The sequence below is a fragment of the Pleurodeles waltl genome, chromosome 3_1 (assembly GCF_031143425.1).
Source record: "Pleurodeles waltl isolate 20211129_DDA chromosome 3_1, aPleWal1.hap1.20221129, whole genome shotgun sequence".
Taxonomy (NCBI): domain Eukaryota; kingdom Metazoa; phylum Chordata; class Amphibia; order Caudata; family Salamandridae; genus Pleurodeles; species Pleurodeles waltl.
In genome coordinates this window covers 1954514844-1954536758 of record NC_090440.1, presented here as the reverse complement: position 1 = coordinate 1954536758, position 21915 = coordinate 1954514844, and the positions used below count along the sequence as shown (strand labels likewise).

Below are 21915 nucleotides of genomic sequence, written 5' to 3'. Positions count from 1 at the left end.
AAAGGAATCTTGAGCCTACAGTCACAGGATATCAGCATCAAATACTCACCACCGCCATTGCACAGTAGAGATCACAGCCAACACCTCCCAAACGCCATTTTGGGGTCATGAAATGCTGTTATATATTTGGGGATTGCAGGAGTGGGGTCAAGAGCATTATCCAAAAAATTTAAACTGCAGAATGTACAGTTGGTTTTTACTTTTTACACTTTCCATATTTTCAATCCATCCGAGGCAAAGGGACAGAATTTTCACAGAACCACACTTTTATTCATTTGAGTGCCAAAGTGGGAATTAGAAGTCAGGTTCGTAGGTCAGCAGTTTAGCTACTAATCTAGTATGTCATGGATAGAGGCTACTATGCAGATGCCAAAAATAGAGCTATGGCCCAGAAACCAGGAATATAACTGCTGGCAAATGTAAGGCAGATATCCCGCGAAGCTCCTTAACTACTCCTCTGTGGATTCAAGATTAAAGGGTGTAAGGGGCAGTGCACCCGCCTCTAGTGAAATCAGCACAGGTAGCCAGCGTGATACTCCAGTGTACGAATACCCAGATGCTAGGAATTAGACCTCCAGCTAAGACATGGGCACAACATTTGGCTTTAGTGTGTTGCCAGCACAGCATCTGACAACACACTAAAGGCAGCGCTCTAATTATTCTATGGAATAATAGCGATGTAAGTCCATAGCTACTATCTAGGTATTTTGGAAAGACCTCATACATCGATGCCAAGGATACAGATTCTGCCTAGGTGCCATGAACTCCACTTAGCTGACAGGGTTAGGCTCCTGATGCACCATGGACAGAGTTCCTGCCTCGATTCAAGCTAGAAGCAAGGACAGGTCAGGAACAGAGATGCTAGAAACAAACAGCTGGGTACAGATAGCAAGTACAGAGACGTAGGGAGCAGAGCTCTTGTGAAATGTCAGAGGAGATAGGGATGCTATAAATGTCAGGAGCAGAGCGCTTGTGGAAATATCAGAGGCAGAGATAGTAAAGAGACAGCTCAAGCCTAGATGCCTGGTATAGAGATCTCAGGAGCAGAGCTCCTGTCCAAATGTATGGGATAGAGATGCTATGGATAGGGCACTTGCTTGCCACAGCAATGTCATGGAGAGCTTCTGCCTGATTCTTGATGCTAGAGCCAGTCTTCTTGACTAAATACCATGAATGGAGATTCTATGGGCAGGGTTCAGTAGGGATAGCAATGCTAAGGACAGAGTTCCTGCCTAGATGCCCCTATTTAGAACTGGTGTGAACGATGATAGGGATAGAGCTCCTTCCTAGATGCCATACAAAGAGACAATGGGGCGAGAGTTTGCCTAGATGCCAGGCACAGAGCTGTCAGGATCAGAGCTTCTTCCTAAATGCCAGGCACAGATATACCAGTGGCAGAGATTTAGAGATGCAATAGCTACAGCCTGGATGGTAGGAATAAAAATCCTGCAGGCAGTGTCCCTGGCTAGATACAGCAAAAGAAGATGCTAGAGACCTGAGACGAGGGGAACTAAGCTCCAGCTTAGCTGCCAGGTAAATGGATGCTAAGGACAAAACCCCTGCGTAAATGCCAGACATATATCCTTGAGGCAGAGCCCTTGCGAGGGTGGAGATACTAGGGCTAACTCTTTTATGTAATTGTCCAGGGAACATCAAACTGGTGGACTTCATGGACTACTCAAATGCAGATACTCACGTGAAGGACAAGTGTGCTCCGCGTCACACGATCAATGGGCTTGTACAGTAATGCTGTAAAGGGAAAAGAGACATTGGGATATGTCAGGCAGCAATAAAAAGCATTCATTGGCACAGAATGCAGCATCAGCAGGAAGGAGACAAACTGCAACCATTAATATCCTGCTATATGTATCGGCAAAGGAAACGCCTCTTATGAAAAAAAAATATGTGTACACACACACACCAAAAAAGTGATCGTTCGCAAACACAAAGATATCAGCACGCATACACAAATAAATTCAGACATGCTAAGAGGCACCAATACAGCGACACCAACACATAAGCCACATAATCGTAGAAAACGAATTAAACAAACATTGAAGTAGACACTAAAGTGCAGGTTACAGACGATGATGCAAACAAACAAACCAAAACAAGCATTTGCAATGCAAAAGGTATCGCTTGTTCTTAAGTTAGAGCTACTGACATTGTAAATTCAGAACTGGACTTTTTTTGCCACATAAATTGGTCAACACAGTCTCACAATTTCGTCTTTTCCTGCCTTGTTTTGGTTGTCACTGGCAGCTACTGACATCAGAAAGGTCTGAACAGAAATTAGAAAATAAGGCTGGAAAAATATTTTATTTTTATTTTTAACAGAATGAAAAGTCTTGCAAGAGTTCTTGCCTCACATTTCAACAAAGCTCTTATGAAGTTAACAATAGAAGAGCAGCCTGAGAAGATATATGTCCCCAATAAAGGGGATAAGCAATTCCCTGTGTGAGATGTCCTGAGTGCTGGCACGGAGAGGCCCTGGAGAGAGAGACAGCGAGGCAAAGCAAGTTTCACATAATTGCTTCTAGGTTTAGCTATATTCTACCAGAAAGGGCACATTGTGGCATTCATGAGCAGAGTGGTAAATGACTGGGTGTTTCTTTTGTGAAATAAGCTTATTTTAGGAGCCAGACGTAAATGAGGACAGCACTGGAATAAAGCTAAAACAAATGTCAGCAACACTGGAGGAGGTGGGAGGAACGGATTGTTGCAATAAAACAGGCAGCTACCAGCCTAAAAAACCCTCAGTGAAAAGGCAGCAACAAAGAAACACAAAAAAAGTCAGTCACAGCAACAGATAAAGAAACCAAAGTAGAATAATACAGTAGTTGGTCACTGCTCTGAAACAGAATAAGGAGGGAGAAAAAGGTCTTTAGACAGCTGGGTTAGAGAAAGCACAGGCCTCCAGTGCTCTTAAGAGTGCTGAGAGAGGCCACCCCCTCCAACCCGGACACTTCTTTCATGCTGGTTACCAGCATAAAAGCAGCACCAGGATTGCTTAGGGGAATTTGCTGGAGCCCAGAGCAGGAAGGCTGTCATGAAGCAAGCAAGGTAAGTGTTTTTTTTATTTTTATTTACATATACCACTCACCTTGCATGCATGCACACATGCACCAACACCACATTTGTCCGCCCCCACTCCTTCTACATACCAGTCGCCCCATCAGCCACAAACCTACACCACCACACCCATAAATATAGCTATGTGCCTTCGTTAATACACAGAAAAAATGGCAGACCTGCTCAGAGACACTGATACTGGCATGTTAAGTCACCCATCCATAGACGGGTAAAGAATTTGCAATGAGCAGCCAATTATTGTAGGAAGCCATTGTTTGTTCTTTAATAGGGGTCCCCACTGAGAGCGGAGAATTATGCTAGCCATATCTCTGCTGCACCGCTGTCTAAAATCTTGGCCTTTGCGCTACTTAAACGATAAGACATGCCTTATAACACTGGCAGAGGACTAATGTGCCTCACCTGTTTATGAATATTAATGTCTGTAAAACACGCAGCCATGGAAGGAAAGAGATCTACTGCACAAAACAGACAAATACATGTGCCCAGGAATTACCTTAAAACTCTTAGATGGATTTGAAATATGTCAGAGAATATAAGAGGGGAAGCCACATTTAAAGGGTACTGGAGGAACAGATTTAACTCGTTGTAACAGTGGAAAAACTACAAAAGGACGCTTCCCCCAGTTTAGAAAATAACCAATATATATCTCAATTAAACAAGACCAAAACGACAAAGATTCAACCTACACAAGTAAAGATATAACTTTTTAAGGGTTTCAATGAGTCTTAATCTACAGGAATCAATGGTTGCATCTTTTTAGCACAAATTACCTGGGATGCGTCAAAAACAAAGATGATGCGTGGGCCGCAGAGGAGGTGAGGCGCCGAAAAGCAAAGCAATGCATCAGTTTCTTACTACGCAAGGGAGGTGATGCATGGATTCTTTCCTAGCACGAAAGGCGATGCGTTGAATTCAGGACACACAGCATCAGTTCCTTACTGCGATGCAAGGTCGATGAAAAGTTCATGCCCCGGGGATGATGCGTCGAAAATCCAGACATGCTGTGTTGATGGAGCCACGGGGAAACAGGCGATGTGTTGATTCTGCAGCCATGAGACAGGCGCTGCGTCGATTCTCCTGCCGTGAGACAGGCGCTGTGTCGGGTTTTTTTTGCCGCTGGGCATTGGTGCATGGACTTTCTCCTTCTGGTCACAAGCTAACACTTCTAAGGGCCCAGGGGCTGGAATTGGTACCACTTGGCAAGTCGGGGCTCTCAGACGAAGAGTCCAGACACTGACAGATGAAGCCTCTGATGTCTCTGAGAATTCTTAACAAGAGGCAAGTTCAGTTCAAGCCCTTGGAGAACCTTTAGGAGCAGGATATGGAAAGCAAAGTCCTGCCCTGGCCCCAGACACACTCCAGGGGGCTGGATACTGCTTTGTGTAAGGACAAGCATAGCACTATTCAGGTGCAAGTGTCAGCTCCTCTTACCACTCTGGCCCAGGAAGACCCTTCAGGATATGGCGGGCACACTTAAGCTCCCTTTGTGTGACTGTCTAGAGTGAATTTAAAAACAGCCCAACTGTTATCCTGACCCAGACGTGTATTCCACAGCCAGGCAGAGGCACAGAATCGTTAAGCAAGAAAATGCCTGCTTTATAAAACGTGGAATTTTCAAACTTACAATTTAAAAACCACCAAAATATATATTTTTAAATTGAGAGTTCGGAGACCCCTAACTCCATATTTTTGTCTGCTCCCAATGGGAAATTGCACTTAAACCATATTTCAAGTCAATCCTTGTGTTACCTTATTTGAAAGACAGTGCTTGCAAGAGTCAAAACCGAATTTAACAGTAGTTCACTATCAGGACATGTAAACTATATCAGGACATGTAAACTACACCAGTACATGCCCTACCTTTTAACAACACTGCACCCTACCCATGGGGCTGCCTTGGGTCTACCTTAGGGGTGAATTACATGTAGTAAAAGGGAAGGTTTGGGCCTGGCAGATGGGTGCACTTGCCAGCTAGAAATGGCAGTTTAAAACTGCACACACAGACACTGCAGGGGCGGGTCTGAGACATGTTCAGGGGTGGCTCCTCCATTTGGGTGGAAGAGCGCCCCCCCCCCCACCCGCCAGAAGCAGCGGCTGCCAAACTTCTACAATACAATGATAATAAACTATGTTTATTATAGTACGCGCCGGCCTAACATACATGCGCACTAAGCTCTGTCCAACCCGGCAACGCAGTGCCAGGTTGGAGAGAGCAGGCAGACTCTCCCAGTCTGCCTAGGAGCACTCTGGCTGGGCGCTCTGACCAATCCGAACGCTGCTGTCATGCTGCTGGTAGCATTCAGATTGGCCACAGGACAGGCTTGGAGCCTGTGCCTGCAGCAAAGGAAAGAGGAGCTGTGCGGTGGTGGTGGCAACGGAGGAGCATTCAGGTAAGTTTATTTATTTTTTTAAATTATTATTCATTTTCTTTCAACCCCTGCGCGCTGCCCCGCCCCCACCATGCATCGTGAGCCGCTACTGGACACGTTTATAGGCTACTCATTTGGGTGTCAGTGCTTCCCAATTGTAACATTTGATTTACAGGCCCTGGGCACGCACTGTGCATTGTACTAGGGACTTACAAATAAATCAAATATGCCAATTATGGATCTATTTAGATAGAGAGTACTTGCACTTTAACACTGGTCAGTAGTGGTAAAGTGCCCAGAGTCCTAAAGGCAGCAAAAACGAAATTCAGCAAAGGATCTAAAACAGGAGGACAGAAGCCATAAGGACAGTGGAAACCATGCAGAAAGGGCCATTTCCAAAATTTTGGCTCCAAGTAAGGGCCCAGTGTCTGGTAACAGAACTATTATCACAGAAGAATACACTGTGTACCACACCCAATGTTTCAGCTGCAGGATGAGAAAGAATGAAAGGATTTCCCTACATCCCTTGTAATCAGTCAGTTAAATGAGGTGAAGTGATGGCTGGATTGACTGTTTTCAATTGTCTAAGAAAAGCAGCCTAGATCCTTTGTACTCCCCTCACAGCGGGTTAACTGTTCAACTATTCTGCCCAGTGAACGAGGGGGAAATGGTAGAAGGGTAAGGTTCTTCCTATAGGTTTCTGCAAACTGAATAATGGGAACAGCTGGGTTTAAATTACATAAGTGCAGTCTAACCGGGGCATGATGGCTAACAACCAGGCATCCAGGCACTGTGAATGATGGAAAGGGAGGGGAGGGGAGGGCCACCCTTTTCCCAGAGTGGCATGCCAAGTGCATGACAAGAAAGGATGTCTCTCAGTGCCCACTTCATGTGGTATGCAGGATGGGGAGAGAGGAGCTATAAAAAAATTCCAGTGCTATTTGGTGTTGTTTTAGGGCTTCCAGAATAATGTGCATAATGCATAATGATGCACACGTAATCCTGTTTTATACCCGATTAACCTGATTTGTATCCACTGTAGCATCTCACAACAGGATGGGCCAGGTCTTAGGATCCTAAATGTGTCCCCTATTTCATGGTGGGAAGTACTTGCTTTATCTTTTCAGCATTATAAATGATGAAACTAGTATCTATCACAAACGTCCAACTGAGCTCTGCTAGATTTATTATGGCGTCTCTCACCATCCACGGTGAGTTAAACCTCTTGAATGCATGGCAGGAGCTTGGTTTTACTATTCCCAGTGTTACTGGCCTGCTGCATGATGGAATAGAACCAACTGGCTTGTGATGCATGCAAGGATAGGACAAACTCCTCCATTAGGTTTTGTAGGATTACAAGCAGGGTCTGGCTGGACTATAGGGCAATCAGGCAGTGCCCCATGGGCTGGCTTGAAAAGTCAGTGGGTGGGACTGTATTTTGGCTATTTGTGGGACTGTTTTGTTGCCTTGGGGGTTGGTTTTTACTTTAGATGTCCATGATACTACTATAAATATTTCCTGCAGCAAACACAAATACATTTGTTCCCAAAGATCTTACAAAACATCTTATACAGTTTATTTATTGAGTTTAAAGTGGCTCCAATTTGCACTCATGGGCCACTTTTTTAGCCATCTGGTTTACCAATGGAGGCCACTTTTATTTTGGTGCACAAGCCTATTTTCTGCCTCACTCGGAGCCTGATAGCAAGAGCTGGGTCTATCAATTCTGTGGTGCATAATGGGAATGGCTGGGGAGGAGTGGACCTGCCCAAGTCCTGTGTTCTGCTTGATCGAAAGAATTGGGTGCCAAATCCCTCCACGATGCTTACAAGGATGGTGCTCACAAATCCTTCAAGGAAGGGAATGGTATGATGTGTTGAATGTAAACTTACAACTCAAAGGCTACACCACGAATCAACACTCTACTAAGAATGCATAACTAACTGAGAAGCTACTTACTTGAAGACACAGAAAGCACTATGAGGTGTTGTGAGGGGTATGAAACACTATACATATGATATAATACAATATGTGATGGAACTGTCTCAACATCATGTGCAAATACCATAAAGGAAGCACTGTTTCTGATGATTGGTGGTGCATCAAACCCATTACACAGTGGGAAAGGCCGGCTTTCAATATCACCAGTGCCATCTGAATGGTGTCCTTATTTCCAGGAGTAACAAGCTTCATTGGATCTAATCCTTATCAGTGCGAGTCCTCCCTTTAGTTTTTCCATCTTTCCTTTTGTGAGCTTCCTTTCCAATCCATTCCATTCCTACATCGTTGTACATCTTGCTTGATAGTGAAACTTTGGAAATATCTATAGTTAGCAATGCTTTAAAATATAGTGTGCTGTGCCTCTGGACTGAAGATCATCTCTCTCTCATCTCATGCTACTGGCCATTTGGTGTATCCATCTGCCTCCCACAGAGTGCTTGTATTACAAAGCATGAGGGATTATTTTACATCTCAGTAGTACACTGAATCAACACACAATACATTTTGTTTTCTCACAGATACATTAAAGACAGAAAATAAACCCTTTTTGTTTTGTCCCCCCACCCCCATTGGAGCAGGTGTTTTTTGTTTGCAAAAGACATCTTGGGGAGTTTCAGAAAGTTGACCTGGGAATGCATTCTGCCCATAGCTTACCATTGGCTTTGTGGTTCGTAACTCACACTTTCTGGGTTTTTATTGGCTGGCTTTATTTGCTTAAGTCTCCACAGCTCAGGTTTGTACCTGCCCATGCTAAAGCCATGTTTACAGTATACTTCCACACACTCATTTTCTGTAATAAACAGGCCTGTAAATCTTACCTCATCACATTTGTTGGGCATTCAAAGACCTAGGTCAAATGTCTAGCGGTTTCTTCTAGGAAGCCTGGTGTTTATTTCCTTACCGCTGACTTCAAAGTGAGAGTGTTTACAGGAAAAAGGAATGCAGTGCACTTTCCCCATGGAGCCTATTTTTATTTTAGATGTAGCCGTCTCAAAAGTTATCTCGTTCTTCAGCTGCACAACCTATTTTCCCTTCAATCGTGGGGCATGAAGTTCATTATTTGCATTGTCAGAGTAGTTTCTAAAATCATGTTTGAAAACTATTAGGCAATTTACGCTGTTTATGGCCCATTCACTGTCAAGCCCAGGATAAGGTCTTTCCACAGGAAAGAGCCAGCCACATTGTAACACAATTTAACAATGCTTGGTTTTCACATTGATGTGTAAAGCATATGCTTTATTTATGCCATCCGTGGCAACTCGTTTTGGAGAGTTGGATTATTTTAAAGGAAATGTTGTATTAAAGTCTTTGTGTTTAAGTTTAGCTACACAATAATTATGTATTCCACCTTCAACTATGCCTATCTCTTACTAACAAACAAGCAGTCACAAGTGCTGTTACCTTGAAGGCAGCAGGGCCATGATTTGAATGATGCAGCAGGTACAGTGGCACAGGGTCCAAAAGCTCTAGGAAACCCACTGAACACAGATTATTGCTATATTTTACTAGCACACAAGCAGTCACAAGTGCAGTTCCCTTTGAGGCACTAGGGCCATGATTTGAATGGTGCAGCAGGTGCAGTGGCACAGGGGCCAAAGTCTTTAAGAAACCCACTGAACACCAATTGTAGCTATATTTTACTGGTAAACAAGCAGTCACAAGTGCAGATACTGTATAGGCACTACGGCCCTGCTTTAAGTGGTGCAGCAGGTGCAGTGGCACAGGGCCAAAAGGACTAGGAAACCCATTGAACACCAGTTATTGCTATATTTTACTACCAACTTGGAACCAGCTATGGCCAATATCTCCCCGCTCCCTAGTAACTGTCTGCGGTCTCAGTGCTCCCTGTGGTGCAATGCATGCGCCGCCTCCGCCACTGCCACGCTTCCTCACCCTTCCTCTCTCCCCTCACATGCTTCCTCCCTCGCAGGATTCCTCTTCTCCTCACCTAGGATACTGGCACACCTTAAAAGTGTTGGGATCATCTTTATTCACGGTACAAGCAGTTTTTATAAAAAGCACATAAATGTTCTATAAATCATTTCAGCGCTTTATAAGAGCACCCGTTATATTGCACAAAGACACTTCGTTATGGCACTGGGGAGATTACATGATTTGGTCAGGATCACAGGATGTTGAGCCGATGGCAAGACTCAAACCCATTTCCCTAAGACGGCAGCTCTTTTTGTTACTTCACAGCTTTATTATAGTCATCTGCAACATGCACAAAGAACAATGACAAAGACAATAGATTGTGCAAAGGGAAACCTATAGGCTATGCCAATGCTTGTTCTTTATCATTACATATATTATTATGATCTTGCAATACATACCTTCAGGATGTGCGCTATATCAAATAATGGAGACTTTTTCTCTTTACTAAAATGTTGTCTATGTAAAATAGCAACCCATGCCATCCAACGCGTGCACATAACTGACTTGCCTTTTAGTTCACTATTGGCATTGTCAGGGTGGGTGGAAGCATGAACGTTACGAAACTCATGTTTGAAAACTATTCCTGAAAAAAAAAAATACTACTACTGAGATGAAACAGTTTTACATGCGAATACAATACTTTTTGGGAATTTTTGAAGAGACTATTTTATATTTTACAAATTTGTTGCAGAATGTATTTTACAATGAAGGTGGCCCAAAAGTTAACTATGCAGGACACCCTAGCTACTTGATTGCTTTCATGTCAATTAACTTGTAAACTAATGCTTAACCATTTTGAACAGGGAGCCACATGAAAAATTCGGGAGCGTACTTGCGAACCCCAAATTATAGATCTACAGGGACGCTAAAGTATAGATGATACAGCAGCGTTGGCTTCAGTCAGCATAGCTGCAAGTATTAAAAAAAAAAAACACTATAACATAGCCAATGCTGGCTGTGCCATAAAGCTTTTTATCTTTACTTTTAGCCATTTGCAACATGGTTAAAAACACATTGGCAAAGCCAATAGGTCTTGCATAGGCAAGACCTATTGGCTTTACCAATGCTTGTTATATTCTAGCCAGGACTCAAATCGCAAACTAGTCCTTTTGGATTTGTCCAAACAAGTTTTATTTATAATAACAAGTTCTGCCATGCCATGGTTGATTTGCAATCACCCCCTCTATCTTGCATATTTCTCTTTTATTTATTTTCTGTTTTTAGGTCGAGGGTGCAAGAGCTCTGATTTATTATAAGTATTGTGGGCCTTTAACCACGCCCATCAATTTCACTCCTTTGTGGACTTGCCTTTCAAAAATTACTTGATATCATTGGTAATTGCTTTACTTTTGTCCCGCTTTGAGGCTGTTGTTGTCACGCCTTGCAGACTACATGGATTATTGCACAATTGCCGATACACTTCAAAGTGGGAGAACTATTTCATTTGTCTCTCCCCTTCGTGCTACATGGCAGACATGGCATGAACAGGCACAATAGCATGAACTCAATCAACGGTATTTCGAGCGCTCGTCATATTGTTCGCAGTTACTTAATCAGAGTCATTTCTTGTGGCTTTCCCCTTATAACACTTGAAATTGGTGAATGTTTTACTACAACCGAAATACTCAAAGTGAAAGCAGCTCTCCCAGCACAGTGGGAGAGCTGATAATACAATATACACTGCACTCTGGAATCTCGTCCTATAATGCTTTGCAAGCATTCTTTTTCCAAACATTTTTGCTCTTAACTCAGCCTATGGTGGTCCTAGGAACGGGACCACCACCAAAACGTTCACAAAAACGTGGTCTACATCATCTTTGGGTCCCCACACTAGATTAGTGGGGGACGCCAAAATAATAACCCATCCCACCATTCAGTGTCTGTTTAACCTTTCTCATTTCTAGAACTTTTGTTTTACTGCTGAGAGTATGTTGTGTTTTAAGGGCCTTCTATGTAATATCACTGCTATAGGCCTGTTAACCCTGAATATATGTAATGTATTATGCCTCCTAGGGACAAAATATATGGTTGTACTGCCTTACTATCTGTCATTGTTTTGTGTGGTTATGCCCTCCTGGGGCTAACTATACAGTCACATGACCATGTTTCTTATGAACGCTATTTTCATTGTGGGGTCCTCTAGGGTCTGTTCTAAGCATTACAGTCATATCAACATATTAAAATTTTCGTGGCAGGGAAACTTGTCCCATAATGCTTTGCAGTACATTACTTTTGCAAAACATTTTTGCTCATAACTCAGCCTACGGTAGTCCTAGTACAATGGGGCCACCTTCAAAACATTGACCACAATGTGCTCTGTCTACATCATCTCTGGTCCCCATACTATGTTAGTGGAGACTCCAAAATAATAACCCCTACCACCATTCATTATCTTTTTAAGCTTTGTCATGGTTGGAACTTTTGCTTTACAGTTGGGAGAAGTTATGTTTTATGGGCCTTGTTTGTAACACCATTGCAATAGTCCTGCTAGCCTTGAAAATGTGTAATGCACTATGCCCTTTAGGGGCTAAATATCTAGTTACACTGCATTACTTTTGCCCATTCTTTTTTCATGAGATTATACTCACTAATGGCTGACTGTATGGTTACATGACCAGGTTTCTTTCAAATGCTATTTTTATTGTGGTGTCCTTTAAGGGTTGTTCTGAGCACTGCAGTCAGCATACTATATTATTTGTGACATGAAAACTCGCCCCATGATACTTTGCAGGGCATTACTTTTACAAAACATTTTTGCTCATAACGCAGCCTCTGGTGGTCCTAGGACAATGGGACTACCTTCAGAACGCTCTGTCTACATCATCTCTGGATCCCCCCACTAGGCTAATGGGATACCAAAATAACAACCCCTCTCACCACTCAGTGTCTTTTAGGCTTAACTCATGGCTACAACTTTTGTTTTACAGCTGGAAAAAGTGTTGTTTTAAAGGCCTTGTTTGTAATATCATTGCAGTAGGCCTGCTACCCCTAAAAATGCTCTCTAGGGCTAACTATATGATTACACAGCATTACTTTCTCCTGTATTTTTTCATGGGTTATCTCCTCTTGGGGCTAACAATATGGTTACTTAACTATGTTTCTCACAAATGATATTTTTGTTATGATGCCCTCGGTGGGCTTCTTTCAGCATTACAGTCCAATGCCAAAGGTTTATTTCTGATAAATGTTTATATGTGAATTGTATATGTTTTAATAATCTCTCCTTGTTACAATTGTGACCATAATTCAGGCCAATTTAACATCCGTATTATACTATAACTGTTTGAACTCTCTTGATATGTTTGGGTGGCCATTCTAGTTTATTTCTCTCGTTACTCCTCTGTGGCGGTCTTGTCTTTTTGGGGGGAATTGTGTTAGCCAGCTAGGAACTCTGATGGTGGGGTGGTGAAAGTGGTATTCTACTGGAATTAACATGGCAGATTTAAATTAGGATGCTAAATGGCAACATTTTCATTTTTTGCTGCAGATAGAGGAAGAAGGTAAATGGAAGTGCTGTAGTTAAATGCAGGGCCACTGGAGATGAAATAATGAGGCAGGGTTCAACAATTTATGTGGCAAGAAAAGTCCAGTTGTGAATTTACAATGCCAATCGCTCTAACTCAAGCAAATGCGAGACCTATTGCATTGCGAATGCTGGTTTTCCTTTGCTCTTATCTATGAAGACCAGTAAACGTGCACTGAACTGGCGGCAGCTTCCATGAAGGCTGAATGTAGGTACAAAGGAATGTGCTTTGTTTATTTCTGGATTTAGGAAAACTTGGTATAAAAGACAACAAATACATTCAAAGTTGTAAAAAAATGTTATTAATATGGTTGCATTACGAGAAACCCTGACAGGGGGTTCGGCACAAGGCTGTTTCTTTGGTAGCAGCTGGCAGTGCCGCTATTTAATCTCAGCAAGTCTGGAAAAAGATGAACGGTCTGTCGTGTTGCTAGGTAAAAAATAATTTAGCGTCCCGATGCCTCCGGAAAAACACCAAAGCTAAGTGTGTACTAAGAAATCCAGGCACGGATCGGAGATGTTTCTGCGACCCTGACTTCTCCCCTCGGCCTACCAGGATCAAGCAGTAAAGCGCTTGAACCCCACAACCCCTCCCACCCCCTTCCCCCCGAGAAGTGGTACCATTTTTACAGCGTGAAATATCATTAAACGCTATGAACACCTCCATCGTGTCAAAGCTGCCAATCACTGATGCTGAGATGCAACACAACCGAGGCTTATGGCAGCAAAATCATCTGTGTGATATGAAATACAAGGAGAAACCAAGCTAGGGTACTGTCTGAACTGAGACACAAAAGCAGCTCCCTTCGTCAGAAGAAAATAAGAGATTATAAAACTACTCGTCCATGACACAGATAAAAAAAATATATCTGTCCTGTGCAAAGGAGCCTCGGAGACCGAGAACCGAGAAGGCGGCGTCTGCGGCACAGCAGTAGTGTCGTGGTCGCTGGGGCAAGCGAAGCAAATGGGCCCCGTCCCCAGGCTAAAGCGTAAAATAAAGCCAGAATGGGGGTGCATTGCTTCCCATGTCCCCCGGGCCCTGGTGCTACTGCACTTGCTGCACGTGGGAGCCATGCTACACCGTGGCAAGCGCGGACGTCACAGAAGGGCAGCGGGGTGTGGTGGGGCAGTTTACAAAAGCAGGGCACTGGTACTCCCACCTAAGCTCCCTCTGTGCCCCCTACAGCAGTCAGCTTCACTTCACATGGGGGTGCGAATGAGTCCAGGGCGCACCCAGAGTTCTCCGGAGTCAAGGGGACACGGATACATGTGAAAACCGTGACTATTTCATTGAGAACATATAGTGGAAAATCTGCTTCGTGAGTTGCACAGAAGAAAAGCTGCAGGTCTGATCCTGAAAGCCTGCAGTGGAACCTGTTAGGTGGCACCACGTGCCTCGCAGCCGGGTGATTAGTTCGGCTCTGAGGTGGCATGCCGACTGGCAGCCTGACCCTCTCTCTGCGCTGATGTCAGGTCTGGAGGAAGTCGTTTATGATAAGAGCTCCGCCACCTTCACGGATTTAGTTCACAAATCAGGGAGCTGATTACTTCCCGACTGTTTCTTTCCCGTGGGAGAAACTGTGCACTCGGCTGAGCCAGCAGGTTGGCACCGGCCTGCAGGGCAATCAGGCAGTGCCCGGCGGGCTGCTCTTTCAAGTCAGTGTGTGGGTCGGTTTTCAGCTATTTGAGGGCCTGTTTTATGGTCCGGCGGCCGGTTCTTGCTGTTGATTTCCCTGATATTATCCATAAATATCACCTCCTGCAAGCTCACATCCAATCAGTCTTCCACACCTTGCACAACACTTGTCTAGCGCGCGCCTTCAAGTTCATGGCTGTCCCACTTGCAAATATGTGCAATTTATTTTAGCTATTTAATTCACTAATGGGGGCACTTTTAATTTGGTGCCCGGGCCTATTCCTTGCCCCCGTCCGACGTCAGTCAGCCAGTACAATAAGTTGCTTGTAAATCCACTTCCTCCATCTGGTACCAACCAGAGGTGTTGTGGGTGCTGCCGGTCTGGTTGATTTGGAAAACCTTTTCGTTTGCCTAGACAAGTAATTCTAAGGTTAAGGAGACAGTATTTATCAGCCGAGTAGATTAGGTTGAGACCCGAGAGCAGAAACAAGCACTGATGTCAACACTGTCAAGCAAGGAGTTACTTGCACAGTTCTCTAGTTGTTTCTAACAAAACCCTGTAGTGCTGAAAGTGTGCATCGTGTGTCATCGCATCCCGTGTGGATCTTACGTCCAATGTGGAGGGTCAGTTTCTGGCACACAGCAGCCCAAAATCCAAGTGACTCCCAAGATACTGGTCCCAGTTTCCCCCTTCACAAGACCAATGGTGCTGCTGGGTGGAACGTGCACTAAGTACCTATGGCTAGTTCATGCATCCCTTGATCCACTGTGGGACAACTTCCTGGTCATTGACAATATGATCTTATTTAGCACTACAACATTTTTTGGTTGTTCTCTGAGCAAGGTCTGTTGATAACCCTAGGAAAATCCATGCGGTCCCTTGGCAATGGAACGATGCATGGTAACTGCGCATCTATTTAAGTGATGCAGCAAAGGCCTTGTCCACTGGAGGGTCAGCTCAGTGGAGATGGCTTTTAGTTGCTTCCTTCACCACTTCCACCCAGAAAGCACCCTACCTCTTACCTCTGTACCATGGGCGCCTTAGCTTGTGGGATCGCACACAACACTTCCTACCTAGGTCAGTCCTCTCTAGTGTGTAGAGCAGCCTGAAAAATGACTCGCCTGAGGAAGGAACTCCATAAAAGGCGGGGGTTTTCTCACGTCTGGTTTGTAGTCTGGTTTCCAGAGGGAGATAGTGAATGAATCATGTTTCTCCCATTTGGCGGAGCAGCTAAACTTTGAATATTCCTCTTGCACTGATTGGAGCTGAACCCCTTGCCAGCACACCCAAAAATATTTAAATACTAGTCCTCCACGCTAGTGCTTGGAGGCTTCTCGTAGTGTGAGCTCCTGCGAGGCTGCCATGCCAGCACATTTTGGCCAGTGAGCTACATGGCATGCAGCGCTTAATTTGTGCTTGTTGATTCTGGTGCTGAGCACCGGCACTTATTTGTGAGGGGCCGGGGCTTATTCTTAGGCCTCAAGCATTTGCTGCGAACAAAAGACACATATGTGAAAGACGGAAGAAGGAAAAACTAAAAAGGGTCATAAAGGGAGAAAGTTGCAGGATGAGCTGAAGGGGCAGGGGAGGCCGTAAATGGATTGAAGAGGCCCGAGGTGGCTTCAGGATTACGCAGCCTCAGTATTTAGTGCTGGCAGATTTAATTACAGCAGCCTCGTGTTTAAGAGAAGGGCTTTGAGCACCGGCACCTCTTAATTTACAAATTAAGCACTGATGGTATGCTTTCCACCTAGGCTGAGACTAATCCTAAATAAGCATCAATATTAAAATCTGCCTGTGCACTATTTCTAAGTCCCAGAGATCAATACAATTAGGCTGCATTGACTGAGAACGGAGATAAATCAAGTATCATTACGTTTGTTGATATCAAACTGGGGCTTTATAGACTGAAGGGCGCGGTTTTATTTGGAAGCCACTTCATTATTATGAATTTAGGGCAGAAACAACGTTTAGAGAATTAACCTGATTAAAATGAGCCTACAAAATAAATAAATTAAAACATCGGATTAAAGCACTTTGTTAAAAGGGATTTTTAAGGGGGTGGTCAAAACACGGTCATGGTTGTACCAGAGTGGCTATGGCAGTTGAAGCTCAAGCCCAAATGTATTGGCTAGGGCCTTTTCTAGAACCTATCCTTCAAAATCCTGAAATGTAACACACCGAACTTCCAAAAAATAAATATACTTTATGAGGAACACAGACTCCTTGCAGATCCAATAAGCCCCACATCGGAACCCAGTGGCGTAAAGAGAGACCCACACTACCACATTCTTTCTCAGGATTTGCTTCAAAATTAGAATGTGAGAAAGGGCCATCCTTAACCTAATGCAAGACTCTCCTAAAAGCATTTAGACCTCAGTCACCTGACAACGTACCATCAATCTGCTCCTGCTGCAGAAGCGATCACCACAAAGCAGTGCACCTATGAACTGCATTGGCAACGAAAACAAATCTGCAAATGTTACTATTTCTCTGTGTGCATTATTGTAGCAAACATATGCATACATGTCACACACGCGCACACACACCCACAATACGTTCATCTCCTCTTCCCAAACCCTGTAAAGCACTAACATCCCTTGGGATAATGAAAAAACTATGCATTCATGAATGTTTTAAGAAAATAAATAGTCAAAGCTCTGCATTAACCAAATTCAAGCATTAAGAATTGGAGGATTTCAGGAAAACAGGCACTTGTTTAGGTCTTGGACAGACAGTTTTTAATTAAGGAGCCCCAAGCAGAATTCAGTGAACTTACAGTACGCAAAACCAACAAATATATATATACTGTCTTCCTAACCGATCATACAAGTCCTCCTTTGTTTTTGCTTTACTGGCTTCTCATATATAAGTGGCACCTAGAAGCCGACCCCAGGCATGCGATGCACATTACAAATAATAAAATAAATAAACAAACAACCTGTCCAACCAAGAAATCACAAAAACGTGCAAAGAACTGCAGTGAAAATATTGGTCTATTTGGAACTGCCAACAGAATCCACGGAATGACCTCCCAAGCTAGAGAAGCAAAGGAGCTACCATGGAAACACAACCCATGCAACTGAGAAAGAAGTTGGTAACAGTTACCAAGGAAAGAACTGTTTAGCCTTATGATTTACGTCTGGTCAGATTTGTGAGATCCTCCTTTTCCACAGCCTAACCCACAACCCGCTAGAAAGTAAATGTAAAAAACTACTGAGAAAGCACTGGCCAATCTAGAAAATCTAAAGAGGAGCTAACAAAACAAGATCTGCCTAGTTAGGGCACTACAAACAGGTGGCAACAGTCAACCATTTTGTTCCGAGTAAATAGATATTTTAATAAGGTCATTCTAAAAATACGATTTCATTAGATTTTTGAGAAGGTGAGTTTACTGATTAGCTCCAATTTGTACAATTCTCCTCTGTCCAGAAGAAACAAAACTGCTTATAGAAGTGTGTGACTTCTGATCAGCTTTACACTGAGGGACCATGTAGCTTTCTCTAGGGCAATTCTGGAAATAGACATGTGGACATAATTGCAACCCAGGAAAACAGGAAATAAGTGGTTGATCTTCTCTAGTTAGTTGAGGCAGGGGCGTAACTTGGTCAGTATGATTGGGGGTGGAGGGTGTTACTTTCAGATTCATGCTGGCACATGATGTAAAAATGCATTATACAATAAGTAGGGCGCACAAGAGGTGCTTATGGGGCAGTGGAAAAGGAGAGGAATGTGTATTAGTAGGTGGACTAAGTGAGAGAAAGTGCATTATTTAGTGAAATAACCAACATTTTTGAAGTTTTTCTAAACAGATAGAGAGAGAGAGTGTGTGCGTTTTTGTCTGTGTGTAAAAATTCCTTGTGGAATCCGACAGACACCGCACCATACCTGACTAAAATCACCCACACCCAACTATTTATCACAAAATACATTTATTCGGGAGTGTAACACCCCACACACACCCCTGAAGCTACACCCCTGCGTAGAGGCGAGGCAAGGCTAAATAATGCCAGGCAGCTCACGATATGGTGCATCACAACTGTGTAATCACTTTCACAAAGAGGCACGTATCAAGTCAAATGGCATTTTTGGAAGAATGGCAACGATTTAATAGAATATAAAGCACTTTGGAGCTCCCTTGACTGGGACTGAGCTCTAATGATGCTACACCTCTCATGAAGATACCTTGTGCTTCAGCATTTCCCTTGTGCAGGAATGAAGTTATTACAAGGAGTACCAGCTGCAATGTCACGACAAACTGAGACCAACCAATGGAAATCAGTGAGCATAGGGTCTGTGTCTGGGCCTTTCCACTTAGGGGCATGGCCAAGGGACTGATTTACTTATTGTTGCTCCCTGCCTGGACTGACAGTGAGCAAATAATCTAACTGGAATGTGGCCAGAAGTAAATATCAGTGATCGAGCTAAATTACAACACGCAATACTTCATCTTTTTATTTTTCTCCATTAACACTTCACTACAACCACACACATTCCAAACTATAACACATAAAAAATAAACACGCTATACACATCTATAACAAAATGAGCACTTTATCAGGTCACAAAGACGGACATTGCTCTCTCTGCAGAACGATAAACATTTAAATGCATTTCAGCCACTCAAAACCCATTTCTTTTCCACATCTGCTTAGTGTAGTCTGTAGCCCATCAGACACATGCACACACCCTCCACAATTATATTTCCCATTGTTTGCAATGGCGAAGGAGCAACGCCCGATGCAAAAACAACAAGTGATGGACGGAATGCTGAACATTGTCAAACATTCACCCCCAGTCACAGATCTGGGTTTAATCCATCGTTTTTTTGCTGCCCATGCCATTCCAGTTTGGACCCAGCCATATGCAAATCAGTCTTGACCCTGTTCCCCATGGGAACAGTCCAGCCCGAACTGCTAGGCCAGGTCTTCCCTGGACTGGAAACAAGCATCCTGGGACCGGTTTCGGGATTTCACCCCTCATCAGCCAGGCTAGCTTGAATCCAGTGGCATGGCTGAGCCAGCAGCTGAAAAATAAAAATATATTTTACTATTGTTTTATTTTTCAGCTTCTGGCTTAGGCTGCATGTGCAGGTAGTGGCGGGCTGCACCATGGGAGAGGGGAGAGGGGAGGAAGAGTGGAGTGAGTGCACTAAGGGCGCCTATCAGTTTGACCGGCCATCTTCAGCTGCCAACTTAGGTTTCTCCAGCCAGGTTGGAGAAACTGCATAGACTCCGGTGCACTGTCTGAGCGGCAGACCAAGCCGCTCAGACCAATCCTGGCGCTGCTCTCGTGCTGGGTATAGTAGGACAGCAGCGCCAGGATTTCATGGGGAGCCTGAGCTGGTGTCTCAGGCACTGTTGGGACACCAACACCATCGGCAGAAGAGCAAGGAGGCCGGCGGCGGCAGTAGTGGGCAGAGGTATGTTTTTTTTTTATTATTATTTTATTTCCCACGTTCCGCCCCACCGCTCCTTCCCTTGAAATTTGTGGCAGCTGCCGCTGCTATCGGCTGCAGTGATCCTTGGTCAAGTACGGACCAGTGCAAAGAGCAACTGTCTCAGTGATTGGATTGATCAGATATGTAGCTTTAAAGTCACGGTGTGGCCCTTTTTCAACTAAAAGCAGCACTGGGAGCTAGAGAAAGTGGTGACAATGTGAATAACTACCATCCTTGCCAGTACTGCAGGCCACGCACTGGCCACTACAAGCATCAAAGACTGCTAGAAGCAATTGTGAGAACAGAACACCAGGCTTGCCACTTCAACTGGGGAGGAGCCCAGACCACAACTCTCCCTTAGCTGAAAGTGCAACTCATCCCGAGCCGCTAACCAATATATAGATCCTGGGTGATTCAGGTCCCTTGAGGCTTACGAACATTGCTTAATTTGTGGGGATGGGCACCAGAACTATTTTTTATGGACCAGGATTTCATCATCAAACTTTGACCCAGAGCAAGAAAGAGAAACACAGAAAAAGGATGAAGAGAACTATCTGAAAACAGCCACAGAGAAAGAAAGCGGAGCTGAAAAAATAATCTGCTTGAGTGAGATAAGGAGACAAAACTGTAGGATAGTGGCATAAGGCACCTTAGAGTATTGTCAACTGGCTTCTAAGCAAATCTTTGGAGCCCTACAAGTATTATCATTTATAGAGTAAGCGCTCACCCTCTGATTCGTGATGGTCCCTCGGTTCAACATGGAGGAGGTCAAAAGGAGCAGGGCTATTACCGTGTACAACAAACACCAAAAGAACCTTCTATACATAGTCCACCAGAGGCTCCACCGCTCCAGCACTGCAGGTTCTCAGTACAGGCACAGCCAGGATAGCTTACTTGAAATCGTTGGGTCACCAAGACAACACAGAGGAAGAGCAGCTTCAGACCTGGCTCTGGATTTGTGGGATGCTGCGTTGGAAGCTCTGCTGATTGAGGCTACTTGTGCCACATTTCTGAAAGATATTAGGATGTATTCGAACCGAGGTTGAAGTAGCCATTGGTCTGATGTCATGATGTGGGATTTGTCAGTGACATGAAACCTCTGTGCGCAAAAACGGTGTAAAGGATGACAACACCACAAACTCACACAACCAGCTGAGCTCTGAAGCCTATACAGATGCTGAAATGAAGCTGTTCAATAGCACCAAGCACAATGTTGCAAGACTTAATTTGCAAGAAGATCGAGTACAATTGACACAAAGATATCTATACTTCAACTGCAATGCCTCCCTCCAGCACGACATAACGTGATGGATGCACTAACATCCCACAGAACCAACACAGCACAAAAGGCCAAACAATTCACAATATTCAGTCAAACAGCACTCGCTGCAAACAGCCTTACTTCTTAAAAACAATTACATAAACATTACAACACCAATGACCCCCACACAGAATACCAGCCACATCCTAGCAAATGCAAAAGAACTCAGACCCAGGCCTGTATAGAGCCTACTCCATAAAGTACAGTTCACCGGCCCAATGAAAAACCAACCATTTGCTTCAATGAATTTGAAACAAAAATACATACTGTCTAGAGCCCCTCTGCATACTAAAACACTACTCGTGCCCACACCATACAAGCAAGAGCTACAACAAGCCAGCCAAAGTGTATCCACCAGCCCACAGCCTGGTAGGCCAGACAAGCAGATTCCACCTAAAAATTACTGCAGACTGGTGTACACGCCTTCCCTCTACTACTTTAGACACCTACAATCAACTAGCCACCACAAAAGTCACAACAAAGCTCTGAAATGCTGTCTTTTTGTGCTGCAGAAATCCCAATCTCATACGGAAATACCATTCAGCAACACCCACAGCTCTACACGCCCATACCAACGGCAGATGTAAGCTGTACAA

At 44.0% G+C, this 21915-nt stretch overlaps 1 protein-coding gene across 5 annotated transcripts in view; it reads right to left on the bottom strand.

The window, feature by feature from the left end:
• The window catches only part of ABR (ABR activator of RhoGEF and GTPase), an 826710-nt gene that overhangs the window by 235262 nt on the left and 569533 nt on the right, over positions 1 to 21915 (bottom strand). For all 5 annotated transcript variants that reach the window (XM_069226275.1, XM_069226276.1, XM_069226277.1 and 2 more), the window contains one exon: positions 1697 to 1749. In XM_069226275.1, the coding sequence (XP_069082376.1) occupies positions 1697 to 1749 (53 nt within the window). The remainder of the gene's footprint in view (positions 1 to 1696; positions 1750 to 21915) is intronic.